Below are 21,409 nucleotides of genomic sequence, written 5' to 3'. Positions count from 1 at the left end.
TGGTTAAATGATGTGGTTACATTTTCACTCAGACGACTGAGGAGAAATTCCGGGAACGTGTAAAGCAGTATGTAGGTATATGGTGCCGTGTTGACAACCACATTCCTGGACACATATACTATGACATGTATTGGGACGAGACCTAAAATCCCGGAGGACGATCATCCGCCTTTCTGAAGCAGTCTCTTCGAACCCTTATCAAAATGCTGCCGAGCTTTGGTCTCGGTAAATTGAAAAAGAGATAGGCTGAGACAGATATGTTCGATTCTGCTACCGTTCCCAACACGTCGTCAAGAACCAAGAATGTTGTAGTCATAGAGATTGATGGCGGGACGAGGCTGTATTAGTGTTGGTGTTCGGGCTCGGACGTCCCGAGTCGGACATTTGAAGTAGTGAAGGGCTGATGTATTTTTCACCCCATTGATAAATTTTCTAAAAGCAGCCTTTGGAGTTGTATTTCGTTCAAATAAAAAGAAAAACAAAGCAAAAAAAAAAAAAAAGTCAGCTTACTACTTTCCTTTAACAGGACTTTGGATTCATGGTAATGGCTGGAACTACAGCTCGGAAGCCATTGTCTTTGTTAGTAACAACAAAAGAAAGAAAAGTTCCACCGGTGTCCATCAATTAATATTACAGAAGATAGCAGATGAATATTTACACCCAGTTAAGACAGCAGAGGAGCGTATGGATTATTAATCTCTTGGATGGGTAGTTGTTGGGCAGTTAAGTCATCGAAAGCCAACTTCGCAAGAGACTTGATTAGGCTAACCGGATCCTTTTCTTCAGCACCGTTGCCTCTGAATCAATATTTCTCAAATAGAATTATTGTAGGCTGCAAGCGCAAACATCCTATCTTGTTTATCGAATCGTATGGTCTATTGTCAAACGTTCCGTTTTCGACTGCCCTTCACCCATTTGACAAAATGTCCCAAAGAGACCCACACCAGCTGTATACCCGATTCTACGATGTCATTAATCTCCTTAAGTCCTCAATGGCAAGGCCCAACCTACTAACAGCCACAATCGCCCATTGCTTAGCAATCAAGGTTGGTGCTCTTGCTCACTTGCCGGTTTGCACCTCTCTCCTCACTGCATATTCCAGAGCCAAAGGTTTGAACTCATCTTTGGCTTTGTTTGATGAATTTTCTGACAAAGATGTGATCCTCTGGAATGCTGTAATCAATGCCGCAGTTGAAAATAAGTGTTACGCTGTTGCCATGCAGTTTTTCGTTGGAATTATTGAAGTGGATGGTGCTTTTGATTCCACAACTTTGTTGCTTATTGTGTCGGCTTTATCTCATATGAAGTACTTGAAACATGGGAAGAGTGTTCACTGTTTGAGCATTAAAGTGGGTATGCTTTGGGATTGTAATTTATGTAATGCTCTACTAGACATGTTTGCTAAATGTGGCGACTTAACCTCTTCTGAGTCTATGTTTACATGGATGGAATGTCGAGATGTTATTTCTTGGAATTCAATGGTAAATAGTTTTCTTTATAATGGTCATCCAGAGAAGTCCTTCTGGTGTTTCAGAGAGATGATTTATTTTGGAATTAGAGTTGATAGTGTGGGTTTATCATGTGCTATCTCAGCATCTGCTGGTTTCGGTGAGTTAAGTTCTGGACAAGCTATTCACGCGTGGGGAATAAAACAGGGGTACAACTTCAATATCTCGTGGTCCAACTCTCTGATTTCATTATATTCAGAGTATAAGGATATAGAAGCTTCAAAGTCAGTGTTTGAAGAAATAGTGTTTAGGGATGTCATATCATGGAATACAATGATCCGAGAGCTTGCCTTAAACGGAAGGGTTGTCGAAACGTTTGATATGCTTTACAAAATGCAACTAACTGATTATGCTCGGCATGATGTAGCGACTTTATTTACCATAATTTCACTTTGTGCAGAGGGGATGCTATTAAGAGAAGGGAAGACCGTTCACGGATTTGCGATTCGTAAACATATGATATCAGATGTATGGGTGATTAATAGCCTTTTGGACATGTACTCAAAATGCGATTGTGTAGTCAAGGCTGAGTTTTTATTTAATACTATCCCCAGAAGAGACTTGGTCTCATGGAATGCAATGATCTCTTGCTACAGCCGAAATGGGTATTCACAAGAAGCTCGAAGTTTATTTAAGAAACTGACCCATCAATGTTCACAGTTGAGTGTTTCAACTGTACTGGCTGTGATTTCGTCTTGCATTTCCCCAGATTCTCTTCAGTTTGGTAAATCAATTCATTGCTGGGGGCTAAAGGCAGGGCTTTCTACCAATATTCTTATAGTTAATTCCCTCATGCACATGTATGTTAATTCTGGGGACTTACCTGCTGCTTTTATGTTGCTATTGGGAATTCATGCTGAAAAGGACATTACTTGTTGGAACACTATAATTGCTGGTTGTACAAGGAATGGTCATTTTCGAGAAGCTTTAGAAGCGTTCAATTGGATGAGGCAGGAAATAAATGTTATACGAGACTCGATCACCCTTGTGAATGTTATATCAGCTCATGGAAATCTTGCGTTGATTCATGTAGGAAAATCCCTGCATGGCCTTGCTGTTAAAACTTTCGTGGGATCGGAAACTCGTGTGCAGAATGCATTAATCACTATGTATGGAAGATGCGGTCACACTAAGAGTGCAAAATCAGTGTTTGATTTCTGTTCAAGTCGCAACTTGTGCTCATGGAACTGCATGATCTCTGCTTTTTCTCAGAATAAGGAAGGGAGAAGTGCACTAGAACTATTTCAGTCTCTTGAATTTGAGCCTAACGAAATCACCATAGTCGCCCTTCTCTCGGCTTGCAATCAGCTTGGACTTTCAAAGCAGGGAAGACAAATCCACGGCCAAGTATTACGGTTTGGGGTTTCTGAGAACTCATTCATAACTGCAGCCCTTGTGGATATGTATAGCAATTGTGGAAGGCTGGACATAAGCTGGCAGATATTTACAAAGTCAAAGGACAAATCCATTGCAGTTTGGAATTCTATGATTTCAGCTTATGGATACCATGGTAATGGCAAAATGGCAATTCAACTGTTCCATAAAATGTGCGAATTCGGAATAAGACCATCGAAAAGCAGTTTCATTAGCCTTTTATCAGCTTGCAGCCATTCAGGGCTTGTGAACGAAGGGCTTTCATATTACAGAGTTATGCTGGGTGAATACGGAGTAGAAGCAGTAACAGAGCACCATGTGTGCGTTGTTGATATGCTCGGCAGAGCCGGAAAACTCCAAGAAGCCTACGAGTTCATAAAGCAGATACCGGGAGAGGTTGAAGCCGGCATTTGGGGAGCCTTATTAAGTGCTTGTAATTATCATGGAAATATGGAGATTGGAAGAAAAGTTGCACATCATATTTTCGGAATGGAGCCTGAAAATGTTGTTGGCTACTATATTGCCCTGGCCAACCTGTATGTTAGTGCAGGAGGATGGCAAGATGCCGTGGAGCTGAGGCGAACAGTTCAACGCAAAAATTTGAAGAAGCTGCCTGCTTACAGTCTACTTATTAATATTGAAGCTGCTTATTCTTCAATTTCAGCTTCAGTTTTACCATGAATATGGAAAGTCCCTTTTTTATTTGCATTTGGCCTTTGGCAATCAACCAAGTTATGTAGCTCTATAGCTTTGATAAAGTAGAATTTGTATTTAACTCTTTTTGAGGACTCGAGTTACTAAAGGAATTATTTGGTACACTAAAATAACAACACATACATACCCTCTAGAGCTGTTTGCTGGTAGACAAGTTCGTTATTAAACTAATAATCTCTTTTTGAAATCCTATTTCATAATCAGTTTGGAGTAACTTCCACAAGCGAAAAATATCATTGGTGGAAAATATTACTAGGTCATTTTCAATTCTGACCTATTCTCACTAGCAACATTAGTGTTTTTCTTTTATTTTATTAAAATGGTGGAAATTATATGTGATTTGATCGAATAAGGGATCTAACGTTCTCAAATTTACTCAAATAAGAGCTTAACATGTTTGAATATCTTCAAATCATCATTGATTTGACTAAATTCAATAACATGATATTACTTTTGAAATAATGATAAATTTAGTCCTAATATTTATCTCTTTTGTCACTTTAGCCCTATTTGGCCTAGTTCTTTTGTATCACTTAGATCCTCAACTTATTGGCAAATGATTATACACTGCTGATTGTACTTCTTTAGTCTGCTATGTAGCTTTATTGTTGATATGAATAGGCAGAATGTAATGGTTACACTCTTTATTGTCTCAATGAAACATAGTTTTGATTGTCAAGGGTTACACCGATCGAATTGTTCCTTCTCGGAATGCTGAGACTGTCACGAACCATCCCTCATTCGAAGCTTGAACTAATTAAGAATTGCAGCCACTTGCCCCAGGAGGAAAAGGTCGGCTAGTTTGTTAGAATCATAGAGAAGTTCCTGCAAAGAGCTCTTGGTGGTTTGGAAGATCATTTCCTACAAGCAGTACCTTGTAATTCGTATGCTTAAAAAAATGTTCACTCACTCATAGTCATAGAGAAAGCGATGTTTTAGTAATAGAATAAGAACATTATGGATATTACGGTAAGATCATTGTTTTGATACTCAGAATATCAACTCGCCTAAATGTCATCTGAATAGTACGCCCTTCCTCGAGAATCATAATCAATGCCCAAAGGTTCATACTATTTGGGATGGGTTAATTTTCAAGTTCAACGGAACCTTTGAAGCCCTGTTGTTTCTTTTCAACAGTAGCATCCTTCGGTGGATTGCAACTTTTCCAGGGACTACGAATCGTTAATTATTATTTTAAAGCTCTGCCATAAACCAGTAATTGCGTTTCTATCTCCATCATCACCCATGTTTTCATGTGCCGTGATGCAATAAATGATAGAGTCCGGGACTCTAGATTTCAACATAATATTAGGTAAATACATTACCACCTAATTATCTATCTTGTGCAACTTAAAACATCCATAATATCAATGTCAAACCAAGACATTTACTAAAACCCACCTAAAAGAAAAGTATCAAAGATTTGGATCAACAAAACCTCAAAGCAGCTTCCAGCTCTTTTTCATCCTCGCAGTTGTATCCCAATAAGTAAGCCCTTGCTGTCATGGCATCATTAAATGAAAATGAGATACATGCAGATGCAAACAAAATCAGGGATTACATGAATGAGTTATTACCAAAGCGGCCAGATCCCATAAATGGTTCCACTTCATCGGTGCCACTAGCTTGCTGCTGTTCCTGCAGGTTTTTTTGACATGGCACGCAAGGGTGTTGGAAAATGTATGAATAAATAGCTTAAGAATTTTAATGTTGCAAGAAAAACAAATAGTTAAGAGAATTTCTACTCACACTATCCAATTCCATTTCGGATGGAGACAGTAACCTATCAAAACAGTGGCCTGAAATTGTGCAGACCAAAAGCTCATTGTTGGGATCCAAAATGACTTCTCTACAAGTATCATCACATACTGAGACAAGAAAGAACATAAACAAAAAAACATAAATTCATAACCTATGATAATTTGGAAGCAGATGAAAACGTTTCTTACCATGAACCTGCCCAGTCTTCTCACAAACAAATACATCCCCAATTTGGTAGTAGGTACATGTTTCTCCTGAACAAGCATGGTCAGTGACCACCTTATCAGCCAGGCCCCGACTACTTTTCCACATAGATACTTGATCAGCAACAGTCTTGTCGAGAATTATTGAGTCATCCTTCACCTTCACATGCACATGCAAACAGTCAAACACAAACAGGAGAAAGAGAGAGAAGAAAACAGCCAAAAGGACACATTTCAGCTCCGGTTCATGAGTGGAAAAGCGAATTGAACATCTTCATGCATGCCTCTAGAGACTGAATCAATACTTAATCTTTCAGTATGTCAAGGAAACAGGATACAAAAAACATGTTTCTATTCAAGCAAGCCGTTGCATTCAAAATGAAAATTTCCTGCTACCATGCATGTCAGTATAGCTTTTGACAGAAATGGAACTAAATGGAATATCCATCACTCAAAACACATTTTTGTGAAAATTAGGACACCATGACATGCTATCTCTACCGTATCATCACTGCATAGCAACTAAAACATCTTTTCCTCTTTTAAAGGATCAAAAATCAGTAAAACCTCGTTACCTGAGAAGGAAGAGGTGCTTGACTTCTTTTAGCTGCTTGCATTTGAATGTAGTACTCTTTAAATTCAGATGGACAGTTCCTAACAAGTTCACTCATGTCCTCTTCATCGCGCTGTGAAAGAAAAATATGTTTTACCATAAAGTTGATAATGTTATAGGGAAAAGCAGAAGCATGCAGACCAGCTGACTTAACCACAAGAAGTACACAGAAAATCTCAATAAAGAACATTATGCTAAAAGCTGACACTAGAAAGAAGACACCAGTTTTTCTATTCATATTCTAATACGATACATATAGCTGCCACAGATGCATATTATGCCCTCTCACGAAATAAATTCAAACAGTGGCATACTATTTACTAGTCATGAGCAAAGGTAAAATAAGTATGCAAGGGAGGCTGAATGCCAGCTAACTGATCATAAAGATCCTTTACACAAGATAGATATGCAAGGTGTTAAAAAAAAATGAAAATTTAAAATATAAAAGAATCCTCAATTGAGAAGCATAAACCAAAAGTACCTGAATATATAAAGCTTCTTCCAAGGACATTCCCGCATTTTTGTTGGAGGCAACAAACCCCATCGCATACAATACCTGGACAAGTTAAAATTTTTTTGTTTCAAGTAGCAAAGCAAGGATTTACCAACTGAAAGGGTCGGGATTGAATACAAATACATATAGATAAGTTGAAGTGTGATAAAAGCACACCTTTAAACCTTCACAAAAACAATAATTAATATATATCTGCAAAATTAACTAAAACAATCCAATGAATTCGTAACCTAGACATCACTTGAACACTAAAAGGAAGAGGAAACGAACCTTCAATCACTAAAATTCCATTTATCTTACAGAGGAAGACTTTAATTATGCATTAATAGATAAGTTGGCCAAGGAGTAGCAACAATCAACAAAATTTAAAATCTAAAAGGCAGAAAGGAAGAGACTTGGAAGTTTGAATATCAGAAATCAAATGCAATAAAACACTCACAGGCGACGCCATAAGGATTCATCAGATGCCGCAAAATTCAGAAAACTGCACACCAGCGAGCAAGATACAAGATCCTGTAAATTCATACATAACAAACACAATATGAAAAAGTGATACTTTTTTATAGGGGGAAAAGAGAGTCAAACAGGACAGAAAAAGGACCTCGGATGAGAGAAATTTGAGGATATGAGTAAACAACTCGGGTGGAATTTTGCTGAAAGTACCACTCTCAATCCCCCTAGGAACACTCCCTATTATTGGTGTTCTTCACTTGGCCAGGGTTCGGATTCATATTCGAAGAAGAATCCCCGTCTCCTTCACGCTCTTTTTCCTCTTCCTCATCTCCCTTAACAACGCGCAACCGCTTGGGTTCTGGCTCCTCCTAAAATTGGAACCAATTCAATTTCATGAGAGAAGCATAAAATTATTATCGGTAAAGAAAAGAAAGAGGGTAGGGAAGAGAACCTCATCGGAGAGTTCAGATTCGAGAAAGATCGCCAATAACTCATCTTCTTCGTCTGAAGAGGTCATCGATCAGATCGGAAGGTGATCGGACGATTAATTCGCCGCCGACAATGGAATCGATTTTTTTAATATATTGTTTGAAAAGGTCGAACAATGTCTGGCAGATGGATGGATTGGTTAGATACGAAGGTAGGCTGACAGCTTGCACGTGCGACCAAGCATGTACACGATGGACCGGTTCCGGGTCGAATATATCCGATTCTATTCTTACGTTCCTTTCCGAATCCGACACATAAGCGTAAAAATATCTTTTCTGTGGGGGTTTAGTGGAGACGTTAGCTTGAGGGCATGGAGAAAATACAGTATAGTTCGAGGCGAGATAAAATACGAGTTGTTCGAGATGACTCAATGAATATTTAAGTTAATTGAACTCGAATTTAAATTTTATTTAAATTTTTAACGAGTTAAAATAAGTAATTTGATATTTGATTCAAAAACTCATGAGTAATTTAAAAAAATAATATATTAAAATTTAAATTTTTAAAATTAAATTAAGAATAATATTAATATTTATATGTTATTTTTTTAAAAATATAGTATAAAAACTTATGTACTTTAGATTTAGGTTTGGATTCGAGTTCAAGTTAAGTCTTAATTTTTTATTTCAAGTAAAATTTAAAAATTTTAAACTTAAGGCTATTTAAGTATAATTTTAATTATTTATTTCGAGTTTAAACTGAGCTTGATAATTTTAAACTCATGAAGTTTGAATTAAAATGATAAACTTCTGTTAATTTATTGGTTAACCATTATAAGGGAGGGGGAGGGGGAGGGGGAGAGGGAGAGATAGAGAGAGAGATTTCCCGCTCTCCTTGTCAAAATCAACAAAAACTTTGGGCTTTGGGTGTGATGAACGCTCTCTCCTGCTTTCAACCAAAATTTGTCTCTAGGCCGATTTCAATGCAATCATTACGACCTTCCCTTAGCACCAAGCCTAATGAAACAAAGTCTCAAGCTTTTAATACCCAAAGTCTACGCGCAAGTATATTCGATACACTCGACGATATTATCCACAACTTTATAGACCTCCCTCCCCGCCCTGCGGTTGATCCGAGGCTAATGCTGTTGGGAAACTTTGCACCTGTTAATGAGCTCCCTCCAACAGAGTGTTAGGTGATACAAGGAGCCCTCCCTTCATGCCTAGACGGTGCGTACATACGCAATGGCCCCAACCCGCAGTACTTCCCTCGGGGCTCCTACCACCTGGTTGATGGTGATGGCATGCTTCACTCCCTTAGAATTTCCCAAGGCAGAGCCACTCTTTGCAGCCGTTATGTCAAGACACACAAATATACCACTGAGCAAAATTTGGGGTCTCCTGTTGTTACCAATTTGTTTTTCCAGCTTCACCAGCCTGCCCTCTTGCATTGCTCGTGCTTTTCTTTTGGCAGCTAGAATTATATTCGGTCACTACGATCCTGCAAATGGCATTGGTGTTGCTAACACTAGCTTGGCCTTGTTTGGAGACCGTCTATACGCGCACCACGAGTGTGATTTACCATACGCATTACGCTTGACCTCCGATGGTGATATAGAGACATTGGGACGCCATGATTTTGGTGGAACACTGTTAACTAACATGACCGCTCACCCCCAAGGTAGACCCCGATAGCAGCGAGGCTTTCGCTTTCCTGTTCAGTCCAATTCATCCATTTCTAACGTACTTTTACTTCGATGCAAAAGGAAATAAACATCCGGATGTGCACATTATGTCTATGCCCCATCCGTCTTTCTTCCATGATTTTGCAATAACGAAGAATTACGCCTTGTTTTCTGACATAGAAATGAGAATGAAAAAGCCTAAAGAAATGATTTTCCAAGGAGGGAATCCTATTTTTTCAAATCCGACCAAAGTGGCAAGAGTCGGAGTCATCCCTAGATAAGCCAAAAACGAGTCGGAAATGAGATGGTTCGACGTGCCAGGGTTCAACCCTGTGCATTTCGTGAATGCTTGTGCATTTCGTGAATACTTGGGAGGAGGACGATGGGAATGCAATAGTTATGTTAGCACCGAGTGTAACATCAATACAGCAGGCATTCGAGAGATTCGACCTTGTGTGCAGCAGGGTGGAGAAAGTTAGAATCGACCTACACACAGGGCTGGTAACAAGGCAACCGATATCTTCGAGGAAACTGGAATTGGCAGTGATAAACCATTCTTACTTGGCAAAAAAGAACATGTATGTATACTCTGGTGTTAGTGAGCCACTGCCAAAAATGTCGGGAGTAGTGAGGCTAGATTTGTTCAAAAGGAGAGTCCCATGAATGTACGGAGGCAAGCAGGATGTACGGGCCTGGATGTTACGGTGGGGTGCCCTTCTTTGTTGCTAAGGAAGCCGAGAATTTAGAGGATGACCGGTATCTGTTGACGTATGTTCATAATGAGAACACCGGAGAATTGAGGTTTTTGGTGATGGATGCAAAGTAGCCGGATCTTGACATTGTGGCTACCGTGAAGCTGCCACAGCGCGTTCCCTATGGCTTCCATGGACTTTTTGTCAAGGAAAGTGAACTCAACAAACTTTAGGGGGCTATATATATATATTACCGAACCAATAATGTCTTTCAGATACAAATATATTATGTATCAAATATGATTCATTAATAGCAACCTAGTAAAATTAAAGTAATAGGGTCTGTTTTCTTTACTGCAATTGTGGTCTGCATGTGTTTTCACAACATTCCATCTGTTTAAAATACGTTCGATATCAACCTCAAATTACAACTTCTGAGTCATTAGTATACCAACTTTTGGGAAACTCCTTGCAACAGTCATGTCCGAAATCTCAATCTACCTCAACCGCACTCGATGAAGAGCCATATAAGCGATGAGTCGATATCCGACCAGCATGAGTGCCATAATGCACACATCTATCCACAAATTATTCAGACCCACAGATTTGATGGCCGGAAGATCCCCAACCCTACACGATACGCCCTTTGAGCACTCGTAATACTCATCCTCCTTGTACTGAACTCCAAGCAGAAGCTTGTAGCAATAGTAGCTATAGCTCAGGTACTTTAGCCACACTATGAAGGCCGGGATTTGTTGAACATAGTATCCTCCGGCTATAAGGAACACAAGCGTTGTTACTGAAGCTAATGTAGTGGCTTGTTTAACATCCATGAGAATAGCCCCGATGGCTAGTCCCAGGCTTTGAGAGACAAGCACATTGTAAAGCACCACCAGCAAAGATAGGATGAAGGTAACAGGGTCAGGTTTAAGACCTCCCATCCAATAGACTATGAACACGAAGGCTATTGGGAGTGCGAGCTCCAGCGGTAGATCGCCGAATGTTCTAGCGAGGAAGTAAGACGAAAGGCGGTACATCCCAGAAGAGTGTTCCTTGATTAGCATTCTTCTTTCTTGAGGAAATGTGAATACAGCATTGTAGAGTGGATAGAATCCCCAGAATACGGAGAAGAAAAACAGAAGTGCAATCTGTTTTAGAAGATGTAAAAAAACATTTATTTAGCATCATTGTCACATTGCTACTTAATTACTGCATTGGTTATCAAAGACGAGGTCTTACGCGGTCTGCGATGTGAGAAGCCGGGTGTGCCACCATAGGAGTCCACCGAGTACGGCAACACTGATGACTTGGAAAATTCGAAGCCTGTTGAAGGCTTCGTACCGTCTTTCTCTAACCCCTCTTTGGAGCAGCACCTTGAACTGATGCCACCAACTTGTGCACCACTGTTCTGATTTGTCATTCCCTGCATTATTTAATGCATGAAAAATTACTACTTCATTTCAGCTCTAAACTAAAGAGTAATCAAGGAAATTTGATGGATTTCAGAGAAAATTACTTGCAGAAGCTTCTTTTGTACTCATGCAGCTATTGACATCTGAATTGCAAAACTCGACTTTCAGTCTTGCAGAAATATTTTTCTCGTAGGCATAAACAAGAGCATCCTTCACAGATTTCTGTTCTTGTTCTGTACTGTCAACTTGCTCCACTGAATGTGCGAAATCTGGTCCAATTCCTGCATTGAACATGTTCAGGAAGTAAGAATTCATTGCCTAATCTCCAATATACAATGAAGCAGAGCTGAAGAATTACCATTAGCAAGGTCAAGTAAGAGATCAGCTGGATTTACAGTCATGGATGTTGAAAAACCAATGGAGCAAAAATATTCCAGGGCAGCCGATGCCAAACCGTAGTAGATGGGGCAGCCCTCGGAGAGCAAAACAACCTTGTCGAACATGTGATACAGTTGACTAGAGGGCTGATGAATGGTAGTGACAACAGTTCTGCCCCCACTAGCCAGGCGTTTGATTGTGATCATGATCCGTTGTGCCGTGGTCGAGTCCAAACCAGAGGTGGGCTCATCTAGCAAAAGTAAGCTCGGGTTGATTAACATTTCCTGGCCTATGCTAACTCTCTTCTTTTCCCCTCCAGATATTCCTCTAAAAAGTGGCCCCCCGATCATGCTATTCTGGCACCTCGTGAGTCCCAGCTCGGCGATAACTCCGTCAACATATCGGACTTTCTCGTCTCGGTTCACGCTGTCAGGTAGCCTCAGCAGTGCAGTGAATAGAAGGGTCTCGGTCACTGTCAGATGAGGGTATAAAACATCATCCTGAGCCACGAATCCTACTCTTCGCTTTATGGCACCACAAAAAGGCTGGCCATTGTATGTTATCTTTCCGGATAGCTCGCCGGTGAGGCGGCCTCCAAGAGCCGTAAGGAGGGTGGTTTTACCACTTCCCGATGGGCCTAACATTGCTAGTATTTCTCCTGGACAAACAACGCCCGAGATACAATTGAGTATGGTCTTTTCTCGGTTAATCCACCCACCCCAGCACGATCCTTTCTGCTCCAACTTGACCTTGTATACGATCTCTTCGAACTGAGAAAAGAGACACACAAAAGAGATAAACTAATGTTTATGCAGTAAGAATAGTGGAAAATACGTGATGTTGTTGTTGGTCCTTGATTTACCTTCAGAGTTATGGGATACAGTGTTGACAAAGGGCCACTACTGCTGCCATGTTCTGGTTTCGGTGCTGTGAAGTTGAGAGGCATGGCTAAAGCAAATCAAGTGATATATTGATTGAAGGTGGAGGTGCTAACGTAGCTGGACTGGGACCTGGGGGAATGATGACAAGGGAGAGAAGTTAACAAGTTTGATTTTAACTTCGCTTCCCAAACTGAACTGAAGAGCATATAAATACACTCACATTATATATGGTTGGAAAGAGAAAGATACGATAGAGCATCTCGTGTTATAAGTTTTTTATTTTTATTTTATATTAATCACCTATTTTTAACTCATTGAAATTTTATTAATTTTATTCTTTAAATTTTTAATATAAATTCTTATAATTTTACTCTCTGATATAAAATGCTACGTAAGTTCATGTTCCTATATATCAGCATTATCATATCTATTTTTTAAGTAGGTCTAAGGGTTAGAGCATGAGTCGTGTTCCCATCGTGTTGTTATTAAGAGAGAAGTGTGCAAGAAAACTGCATAGGAGACATGATGTGGGCAAGCATTTCTCACTGTCAAACGTTGAGCTGTTTCAAGTTTTATCATCAAGTCTTGTCGTAAATATCCATGTAATAATATTAAATTATGCGTTTCACTTTGTCTTTGTTAATTGGCACTTTAAATATGCATTATACTAGACTCGAATCTTCATTGGATTTTGGTTTCAAAGCCATGAGTGTCACCTTGATTCTTGCAAAATGCAAATGTCACGAGAGTGGTGTCGAAAGATTATTAAAAGTACAGCAGTAACAGTCTTACAACAATCCCTTTCTGGTTTTCTGTATATCATACGATGATCTCTTCTAATTATAAGCGTACCAGCTGCTGAAGAATTAGGCCACAACAAAAGCAATTAACGGCATCTCTCAGGTTCTGAAGCCCTAAAAGAAGTATAGAATTCCCCATATCGTTTTAATTCCGATCGATCGTGTTTCCTTCTTTTATCTGTCGGCAAGCACGTACTGCTCGGTCAAAACATAAAGCTGTTAACACGTATGCTGCGTTACATTCACGGGGCACGGGATATCCACACATGAGGTGAAATTCTGCTGTTCGGATACAATTTAAGTAGGATAATTTTATATCTAAACTGTATTTAGGGTCAATTTATTTCACTGAAAACTTTTTTCAAAAAATATTTTTAAAATAAATTACATTTTTCTGAAAATATTTTCTGAAAAATATTTTATAGTGTTTGGAAGATGTTGTATAAACCATTTTCCACTAGTTGATAATTTTTTTAGAAATTATTTATTACAAATATAAAATATAATAAATAATATTACTTATTATAAAAACTTAATATTATTATTTTAAAAATATTAGAATAATTATTTAATACTATTTATGTCATATTATTATTAAATATTATTTCTATAATTTTATAAATAAAAATATTAACTCTAGTATTCTATTAAAATAAAATATGATAAATTATATTGAATATCTATAAAAATAAAAATATTATTTTATATTTTAAAATTATTAATAAAAATATTTTAAGGAATTTTTTATATTATTAGACTATTATATTAATGTTAAATACATAAATAAAAGTATTCACTATTAATAATTCAATAATATTATTTTTAAGAAATAAATAATATTTTTATTAATATTATATATTATTAAAATAGAAGATAATAGTATCATATATTATTATAATATAATTGAGTATATTAGTGTAATAATAATATTATTATATTATATATTAAAAATTAATAAATATATTTTAAATATGTTAATAATTAATATTTTTATTAAAATTATACTAAAATATCATATTAATATTAAATTTATAAAATAATATTATTTTGACTATTTATGCTTTGAAGTGAAAAGTTTAAAAAATAACTTACGGAAAATTAAACCGTAAGTCATTTTCCAGAAAATGCAAAGGAAATTATGTTTACCAGGAAAATGTTTTACATTGACCAATCTATTTTCCTCCAACTAAATACTGAAAAGTGAGAAAAACGTTTTCCGAAAAATGTCTTACGTGAAACAATCATACCCTTAATTTAGATTAAATTTTGATCAAATTAATTGTAACTTAGATTTACTTCGTGTTTATGATAAGTTGGATTTAATCGAATATCAAATTATGATATTAAGTATATAGATACTCGTTTTTGTCCGAGATATTATTATTATTATTATTATTATTATTATTATTATTATTATTATTATTATATACAGATCCATTATAAAGAAAAAAATAGTTCAATCCCAAACTCATCCAATCCAACCGACCTAAGACCCAAACTATTTTAAGGTTTGAAACCCTACGGTGTCCACCAGCTCCTGTCGTTGTCGTCAGAGTCTCCACTTTCATTGTCACTGTTGCTGAAGTCATTCTCAATCGCTCCATCTCATAAAAAACAATAGCAATACCAGTAAAAAAAATCAATCTAACCAAACACATCCCGGAATATTCAGGAACTATATCCAAAAAATATGGGAATCTCACCAAACATGAAAGCAACACTCATAAAAATGAGAGGCAACCATTTTCGAAAAAAGAGGAGACAGAGGAGAATATGAGGAAATTCTTCGAAAAGAAAAACAAAACAAAGAAAACTAAAAAAAAGATAGAAGTTCGAACCAGTAAAAAAGGAAAAAATATAAAACAGAAAGGGATAGACTTACCGGAGAAAAGAGGAGGGTCATCGGAGTTAGAAATAACTGAAACTTCATCTCTAGATTTACACCAATCTAACCCTTTTTAAGGTAATTAGACTTCATATTCGTGTCAAGAGAGTCGGGACGCGTTGTTTGGGGGTAATTATCTCTCTGCATCGCCTCCGACGGGCAGTGGTCATCGTCGATTAGTGATGACGATCATGGCGAAGACTCGTCGATTTTTGGAAAGTTGAAGGGAGGGTGAAATAGATTTGAGAGAATTATCTCTCTCACTTTGGTTTTTTGGGCTGAAGAAACAAAAAAAATGCTTAGGGTGTCTAAAGCCTTATAACTTTTCTTATATATGTGTCACAAAACGGAGCGTTTTGGCCTCTTTAGACTCTGTGGGATATGATAACAAACTCTGCTATTAGGATTTCCTTGGGGGTGGTGCCTGTTTCCGAAAAATTGAGGGAGGGAAGACTACGGTGGTTTAGGCATGTCCTTAGGCGTCTATCGTCGGATGCGGTCAGGAGGGTAGAGTCGATTACAGTCGACAGTGCCAGAAGGAGAGGACGACCAAGGCGGAAGTGGGAAGACTGCTTGAGATCTGATTTGATGGATTTAGCCCTTACCGAGGATATGACCTCTGATAGGAAAGTATGGAGACTTAAGACTAGGGTAGTCGAGTAGTGTGGGTCATATCTCTAGGGTGTATCATCTCTGTCTTCTTTTAATGCATTTGTAGTAATTTCCATGACTTCTACTTTTTATACGTTTCTGTTATTGGTATTTATGAAGGCTTAGAACTGGGCTTGCTATCGTTGATTTCTGTGTAACATTCTCTTCACTTTTAAATTTAGTCGGGTCTTACGTTTCTGTCTATATGCAGAGATTTTTTCCCAGGGATTTATTTGCAGGGATTACTGCCTATTACAAACGCGCATATGATATTAATGACTGCATATGAATACTGTTCAACTATGTATTTATGTATTTATTTATACATGCATTGTATTTTATCTATATTTTTAATTTTCTGACTGCCGGAGGTCTTCCACGGAAGCTACTCTCAACCTAGCGTTGGGGGCAGCCTACTACCCTACCTCCCCCTTACCCCATTGCATATGGGAATTGGGTTTTGTTGTTGTTGTATTTGAAGTCTTTCGTGTCTTGTAATTCCATATTTTGGTCATGAAATGAAAGAGGTTATTCCTATGTTTAAACCTTCAAACTTTTTCGTGTTTTATGTTTTAGTCCTAGTTTATATTGTTGCTTACAACTTTGATATTTATATGTTTAGTCCCTTTGATTTTTGTTTATATTTATTTTAACTACTGTCTATTTTAATTATATTATGAAATAAATGTGGATTTATCACGTGTTTAGCCCTTATATTTTCTCCACTGTTTTGATTCGCCCCCTTTCAAATTAATCTTAAATATTTATTTTGATTAAGTTATAATTATGTTGATCTAGTATGAATTTGCTATGCCATTTAGTTATGTTTGAATATAAGTTACTCATGCATTTTATTTTGATTAAGTTATAATTATGTTGATCTAGTATGAATTTAGTATGAATTAAGTTACTCATGCATTTTATTTTGAATATAAGTGTCTGTTTAATATTTTAATATCTATAAAATCTTTAGTTGTTCGATTAACTTAGGAAATACCTTAAAAAACCTAGAGTTTTATTCCAATGGCTATTCGAATAAAGTTGATATTTTATAGTTATATAATATTTAATAATATTTTATAATATATTTTTTAATTTAATTTTTTTAAAAAAGGATGTACATAAAATATTTTCTATTTTAAATAAAGGTATCTATGCGTATTTATTATTTATATAACAAAAATATTTTAATAAATAAATGTTCAATGTGTTTTTATTTTATTTTAGTATTTCGTTATCTTATTGTACCTATTTATCTGTCATGATATGTGAATATTTCATCCATTTTATATATGCCATTTATTACTGTTACATTCATGAACCATGCATTTGTTTTCTTGTTTTCAAAAAAAAAAAATCAAAGGCAATATTGCCTTAAAATGAATTTTTGGTAATAAGTAGACCAATTTTGTCTTTTTAAATGATTTTTCTAAAAATTATTTTAAAAGACATTTTTAGGTATTCTACCTACCTAACCCCACTCCAAATCATTTTCAAATTTCAAATTAAATTAAAAGCTAAATTTATTAAAATAAAATCATAATTATTTTTAAAATTAATACAATCATTTTAATTTCAATTTTCATAATCATGCAACATATTTACTCTTGTAAATACTTGTATTGAAGTTTGATTTCATTGATTTCAGACTTGTTAAAGTTATCAAAATGAGTCTTGGTTTTTTTTTGTCAAAAGGTTTGTGAGTTCCTCCTCACACACATCACATGCATTTGCATGTCATAAGCTCTATGCCCGAGCTATGTTCCACTAAGTGGGATTGAGTCACTAGTGCCTCGTGCGTAACCCTCCGTATAGGCTAGTGAATCACTCCCGGAGTACATACCCTTATGAACTTTGTGAGCAGCCCTCAGTGTTAGACATAAGGAATGTACTCTCTCGAATTAAACTTGATCCGCTTAAGTCTATAATAGATGAAAATTGAGGGTTTGACATCCCAATGGGGCACCAACATCAAGGATAATTTGAGTACCCTTTTTCCTATGAATGAAACCATGCATATATGAACTCTTGCCCATCATAGGCTGTGACGAAATGTTGTCCGACAATAGTCACCCTAATAGGTGTACACAAAGGAGGAAGAACTTTGCACATTCACTTTTTGCTACACAAAATAAGTTTCTTTCCGAACGAGAGCATGTGAACTAGATACCATATGGTTAGGAATATTTTGCGGAATAAAGCATATCAGGTAGAAAGCATGCCTGGGCAGGATGATTATTTTAATAAGAGCATATTTGGGTAGATATCATGATAGGGTAGGTGTTATATTCATCTTTGAATAAAAATTTTATCTTTATCGATTATTTTACCTATACTAATTCAATTTTCTTATTTTTTAACCTTTTTGTATTGCATAATCATCATAGCATAACATGAAGGTGTTGATCTGTAGATGACTCTCCGATTGGAAAAAATTTTCATAAATAGAGAAAAAGTTTATCAATCAAGTAGTTGCTACACAGACATATGATGATGGCTAATTGAAGCTTAGAGAAAATAAGGAGGAAGTTCGCTTGAAGATCAAACATCAAAGTTGATCGATAAAATAACATCTAAGATTTGAGAGGTGATCACTTGATCCGAACAATGATGCAGCTACAAAATATTGCCTACAACTGTTACACCTTTAATCATCAAGACCTAATGCACAACTCTAATGCCACAAGGGCATCATCCGAGGTGGGCTATATTTTGAATAAAGCTTCTTCATAAGTCTAGGATGTCATAGAACACTTGAGGGGCATAGTTTTCGAGGACGAAGCTTCGAGGAAAACATTGACTTACTTTAGACCATGCGTACAAGCAAAAACATGTATGTGAAAATGGACTATCTGGAATAACGAGGACTTTTATCTCTGATGAAACTTATTATATGATATTCATCGTATGGATCAACACATTTTGCATTTGTATCTTTGCATTTCGTATTTACATCTTTGCATTTCACATCTGTATTGCATTTAGTTAAGCATTTTTACATACGAAAACGTGAAGTAATTCGTGGAGAACTTTGTGGTGTTGATCCTAATCACGTAATCCTTGCTCATATACTACTCAGAATTATATCGATTCAGGGGCATAGACATTTAAAGAATAATATGGCATTCTGATGCGAATCAAGAAGAGGTCATTACATCCGCCATAAAGCTTTATTACACTTACATTAAGAGCATTGTTTTGTTTGAACTTGTTTTTCTTTATTTAATATCTACCCCAATATTTGTAAAAATGTTTGATGATTGAACTTATGTCACCTTCTAAGGTTATGAGTAAGGAAACAAGTTCAAATTTTGTAGTTCTTTGAATATCATTTATATTAAAGATTCTTCTAATTTTTCAAGAATTATATATCTTTGGCAATTGACAAGATTAGACCTTTCTTATCACATCTTAAGCCCAAAACACAATCACTCGATTCTTTACCCTAAATAATTCATAATCACTACCAAAAACTAATTTTTGACACTACCTCTCTTTGAGGCACCAAAATTCATACATTTACCTCTGTTTAAGGCAATAAAGTAGCACTCTTATCTTCTCAGACACAAAACCCTCATTTTTTACACAACAATAAAACCTAAAGGCATCGAGTACGAGATACTCACTTGCACGAGAATTGTTCGACATGGAAAACAAGTTGGAGCATCTTGAATTAACTTTCTAAATATAAGCTTGAACAATTGGGGCATGATAGAAGTAAGAAGAAGAAGAAGAATATGTAAAGGAAATTTATTCAAAATAATTCTATCATGTATTAATTATATTGTTTTTATACGAATAAATGTTAATTTTGAATATTTATCCCTCTAGAGATACATCTTCTACAAGAACTTTCGTGTATGAAATTATGAACGACTTTCTTTCAATATCCCGTCATAAAAAAGAATATATATATATATTGTTGTCTCCATTTGAGCATGAATTTTTTTCGACTGATTCAACCCAAACCAAGGATCACCCTCTACAATAGAGGGCAAAGTGAAGGACATCTACTTGTAAGAATGAAGACCATCAGTCCAAGTTTTGTTACAAAATCAAGCCTTTATGGAATAAAGTGAGAAATAATAAGGTACCACAAGGTGGACCAAATATAAAGAGCTCGAAGATCAAATCAAGCCGAGAATAACAAAAGATATTTGAATATAAGAAATAATTTGTACTCAAATAGAAGTGTAAAATTCTTCAAATAAAGAGGACAATAATGTGCTCAAATCCATTAAAGTCCTAAACTCATCAAATAAAGAAGCAAAAAAGCACATGCAAAGAGTCCCTTAAGTCAAATAACTCATTGAGCCTCAAACCACAAGGTTGATCAAGTACAATTGTTTCAAGGATCCAGATTCACAAAAATATCATGAAATACCAAAGGTATGGAAAATGGAGATGAACTCTATGGTGAAAACCCAAAAATGGGTAGCTTAAAGGGATCTATAAAAGAAAAATAATAAAATAAAATACATATTGCAAGCATATTCAAATCGAGCCAGGCGAAAATGAAGGCATCATAACAAGTTAATCATTGGTTCCATCACCCTTAAACACTTGTTTGGGCCTATTTATCCCTTTGTTTCATAACCATGAGCCCTAACCTATATTACATTCTTAAAAAGTCCCGTCTAATCATACATGAGTTTCTATATAGAAGAGATTATCTCTAGATTTTATTCATCCTCTCAGTATTAATTTTTTATTTGCAAAAATGTTTTCTAAAATCTTTAATGAATGATAGGAAAAATAGGGTTCATGACGTAAAGCTTCAAATGACGTCTTGAAACCAAATAAAGATTCGAGTTGAAAACATGAAAAGGAAACTCAAATATACATATTGTGCAACTGTTGCATAGGAGGCGATCTTATAAATCTCTTAATAAGGCACCACACAACTAGAATGTGCGCACGAGACTTGAGAATCAGTGAACATTTCCAAAAGATATGCATAATGAATACTACGTCAAATTAATGAACGTGAGAGAAGCAAAAAATGCCAGACCTGGACCAAAGAACCAACCCAAGACATCTTATCTTTCTAGACTTAAACCTACCTCAAAATTAACATTAATCTTAACACTTATCAAAGAGCTATAATTTGTGAATGACTCAAAGAGAAGTTGATTCATTTGATATCTAATGAACTTTTGTTTTACAATTTGTTTCAATTATGAACCCAAAGTAAGAGGTATAATTTTTTAAAATTTCTTCATCAAACTTCTTTGAAACAGAAATAGGAAGAAAAAAAACATTTTCAAGCAAGAAAACTCTCTTGAATAGATCTTGGGGATGAGCAAGTGTTGCTCAGACACGAAAGCTTAGAATCATAAGTGTGGCAAGAAGAACAACTTGACCCAAGTTAAGGGTACACTCTAGTGTACAAAAGAATGAAGACAACCAAATCAGGAAGAGAATAAAGACTGATCGTGCAACTATTCCTAACTACTA

General features: G+C 36.2%; 2 protein-coding genes and 2 pseudogenes across 2 annotated transcripts; 2 read left to right on the top strand and 2 right to left on the bottom strand.

Annotated features, from left to right (window-relative positions):
* Positions 1-462: 462 nt before the first annotated feature.
* LOC120215900 (pentatricopeptide repeat-containing protein At4g19220, mitochondrial-like) lies at positions 463-3,591 on the top strand. Its single transcript, XM_039213427.1, has one exon. The coding sequence runs from the start codon at positions 705-707 to the stop codon at positions 3,561-3,563; it is 2,859 nt and encodes a 952-aa protein (XP_039069358.1). The 5' UTR covers positions 463-704; the 3' UTR covers positions 3,564-3,591.
* Positions 3,592-4,902: 1,311 nt separating this feature from the next.
* LOC120215899 (F-box protein SKIP31-like) lies at positions 4,903-7,756 on the bottom strand. The gene is given in 10 exon segments (XM_039213426.1): positions 4,903-5,095; positions 5,174-5,234; positions 5,346-5,464; positions 5,546-5,720; positions 6,136-6,250; positions 6,661-6,729; positions 7,127-7,200; positions 7,289-7,375; positions 7,377-7,508; positions 7,592-7,756. Coding segments are annotated over 10 exon segments (969 nt in total). The 5' UTR covers positions 7,658-7,756; the 3' UTR covers positions 4,903-5,024.
* Positions 7,757-8,551: 795 nt separating this feature from the next.
* On the top strand, positions 8,552-10,178 carry LOC120215737 (annotated as a pseudogene).
* Positions 10,179-10,427: 249 nt separating this feature from the next.
* On the bottom strand, positions 10,428-12,733 carry LOC120215898 (annotated as a pseudogene).
* Positions 12,734-21,409: the final 8,676 nt, after the last annotated feature.

This window comes from Hibiscus syriacus, unplaced genomic scaffold (genome assembly GCF_006381635.1).
Source record: "Hibiscus syriacus cultivar Baekdansim isolate YM2019G1 unplaced genomic scaffold, ASM638163v2 tig00110156_pilon, whole genome shotgun sequence".
Classification (NCBI taxonomy): domain Eukaryota; kingdom Viridiplantae; phylum Streptophyta; class Magnoliopsida; order Malvales; family Malvaceae; genus Hibiscus; species Hibiscus syriacus.
The sequence above is the reverse complement of the archived record's forward strand: the minus strand, read 5'-3'. Positions and strand labels throughout refer to the sequence as shown.

Coding starts and splice junctions, on each gene's coding strand:
- LOC120215900 (XM_039213427.1), top strand. CDS start 705: ATGGGTAGTTGTTGGGCAGTTAAGTCATCGAAAGCCAACTTCGCAAGA.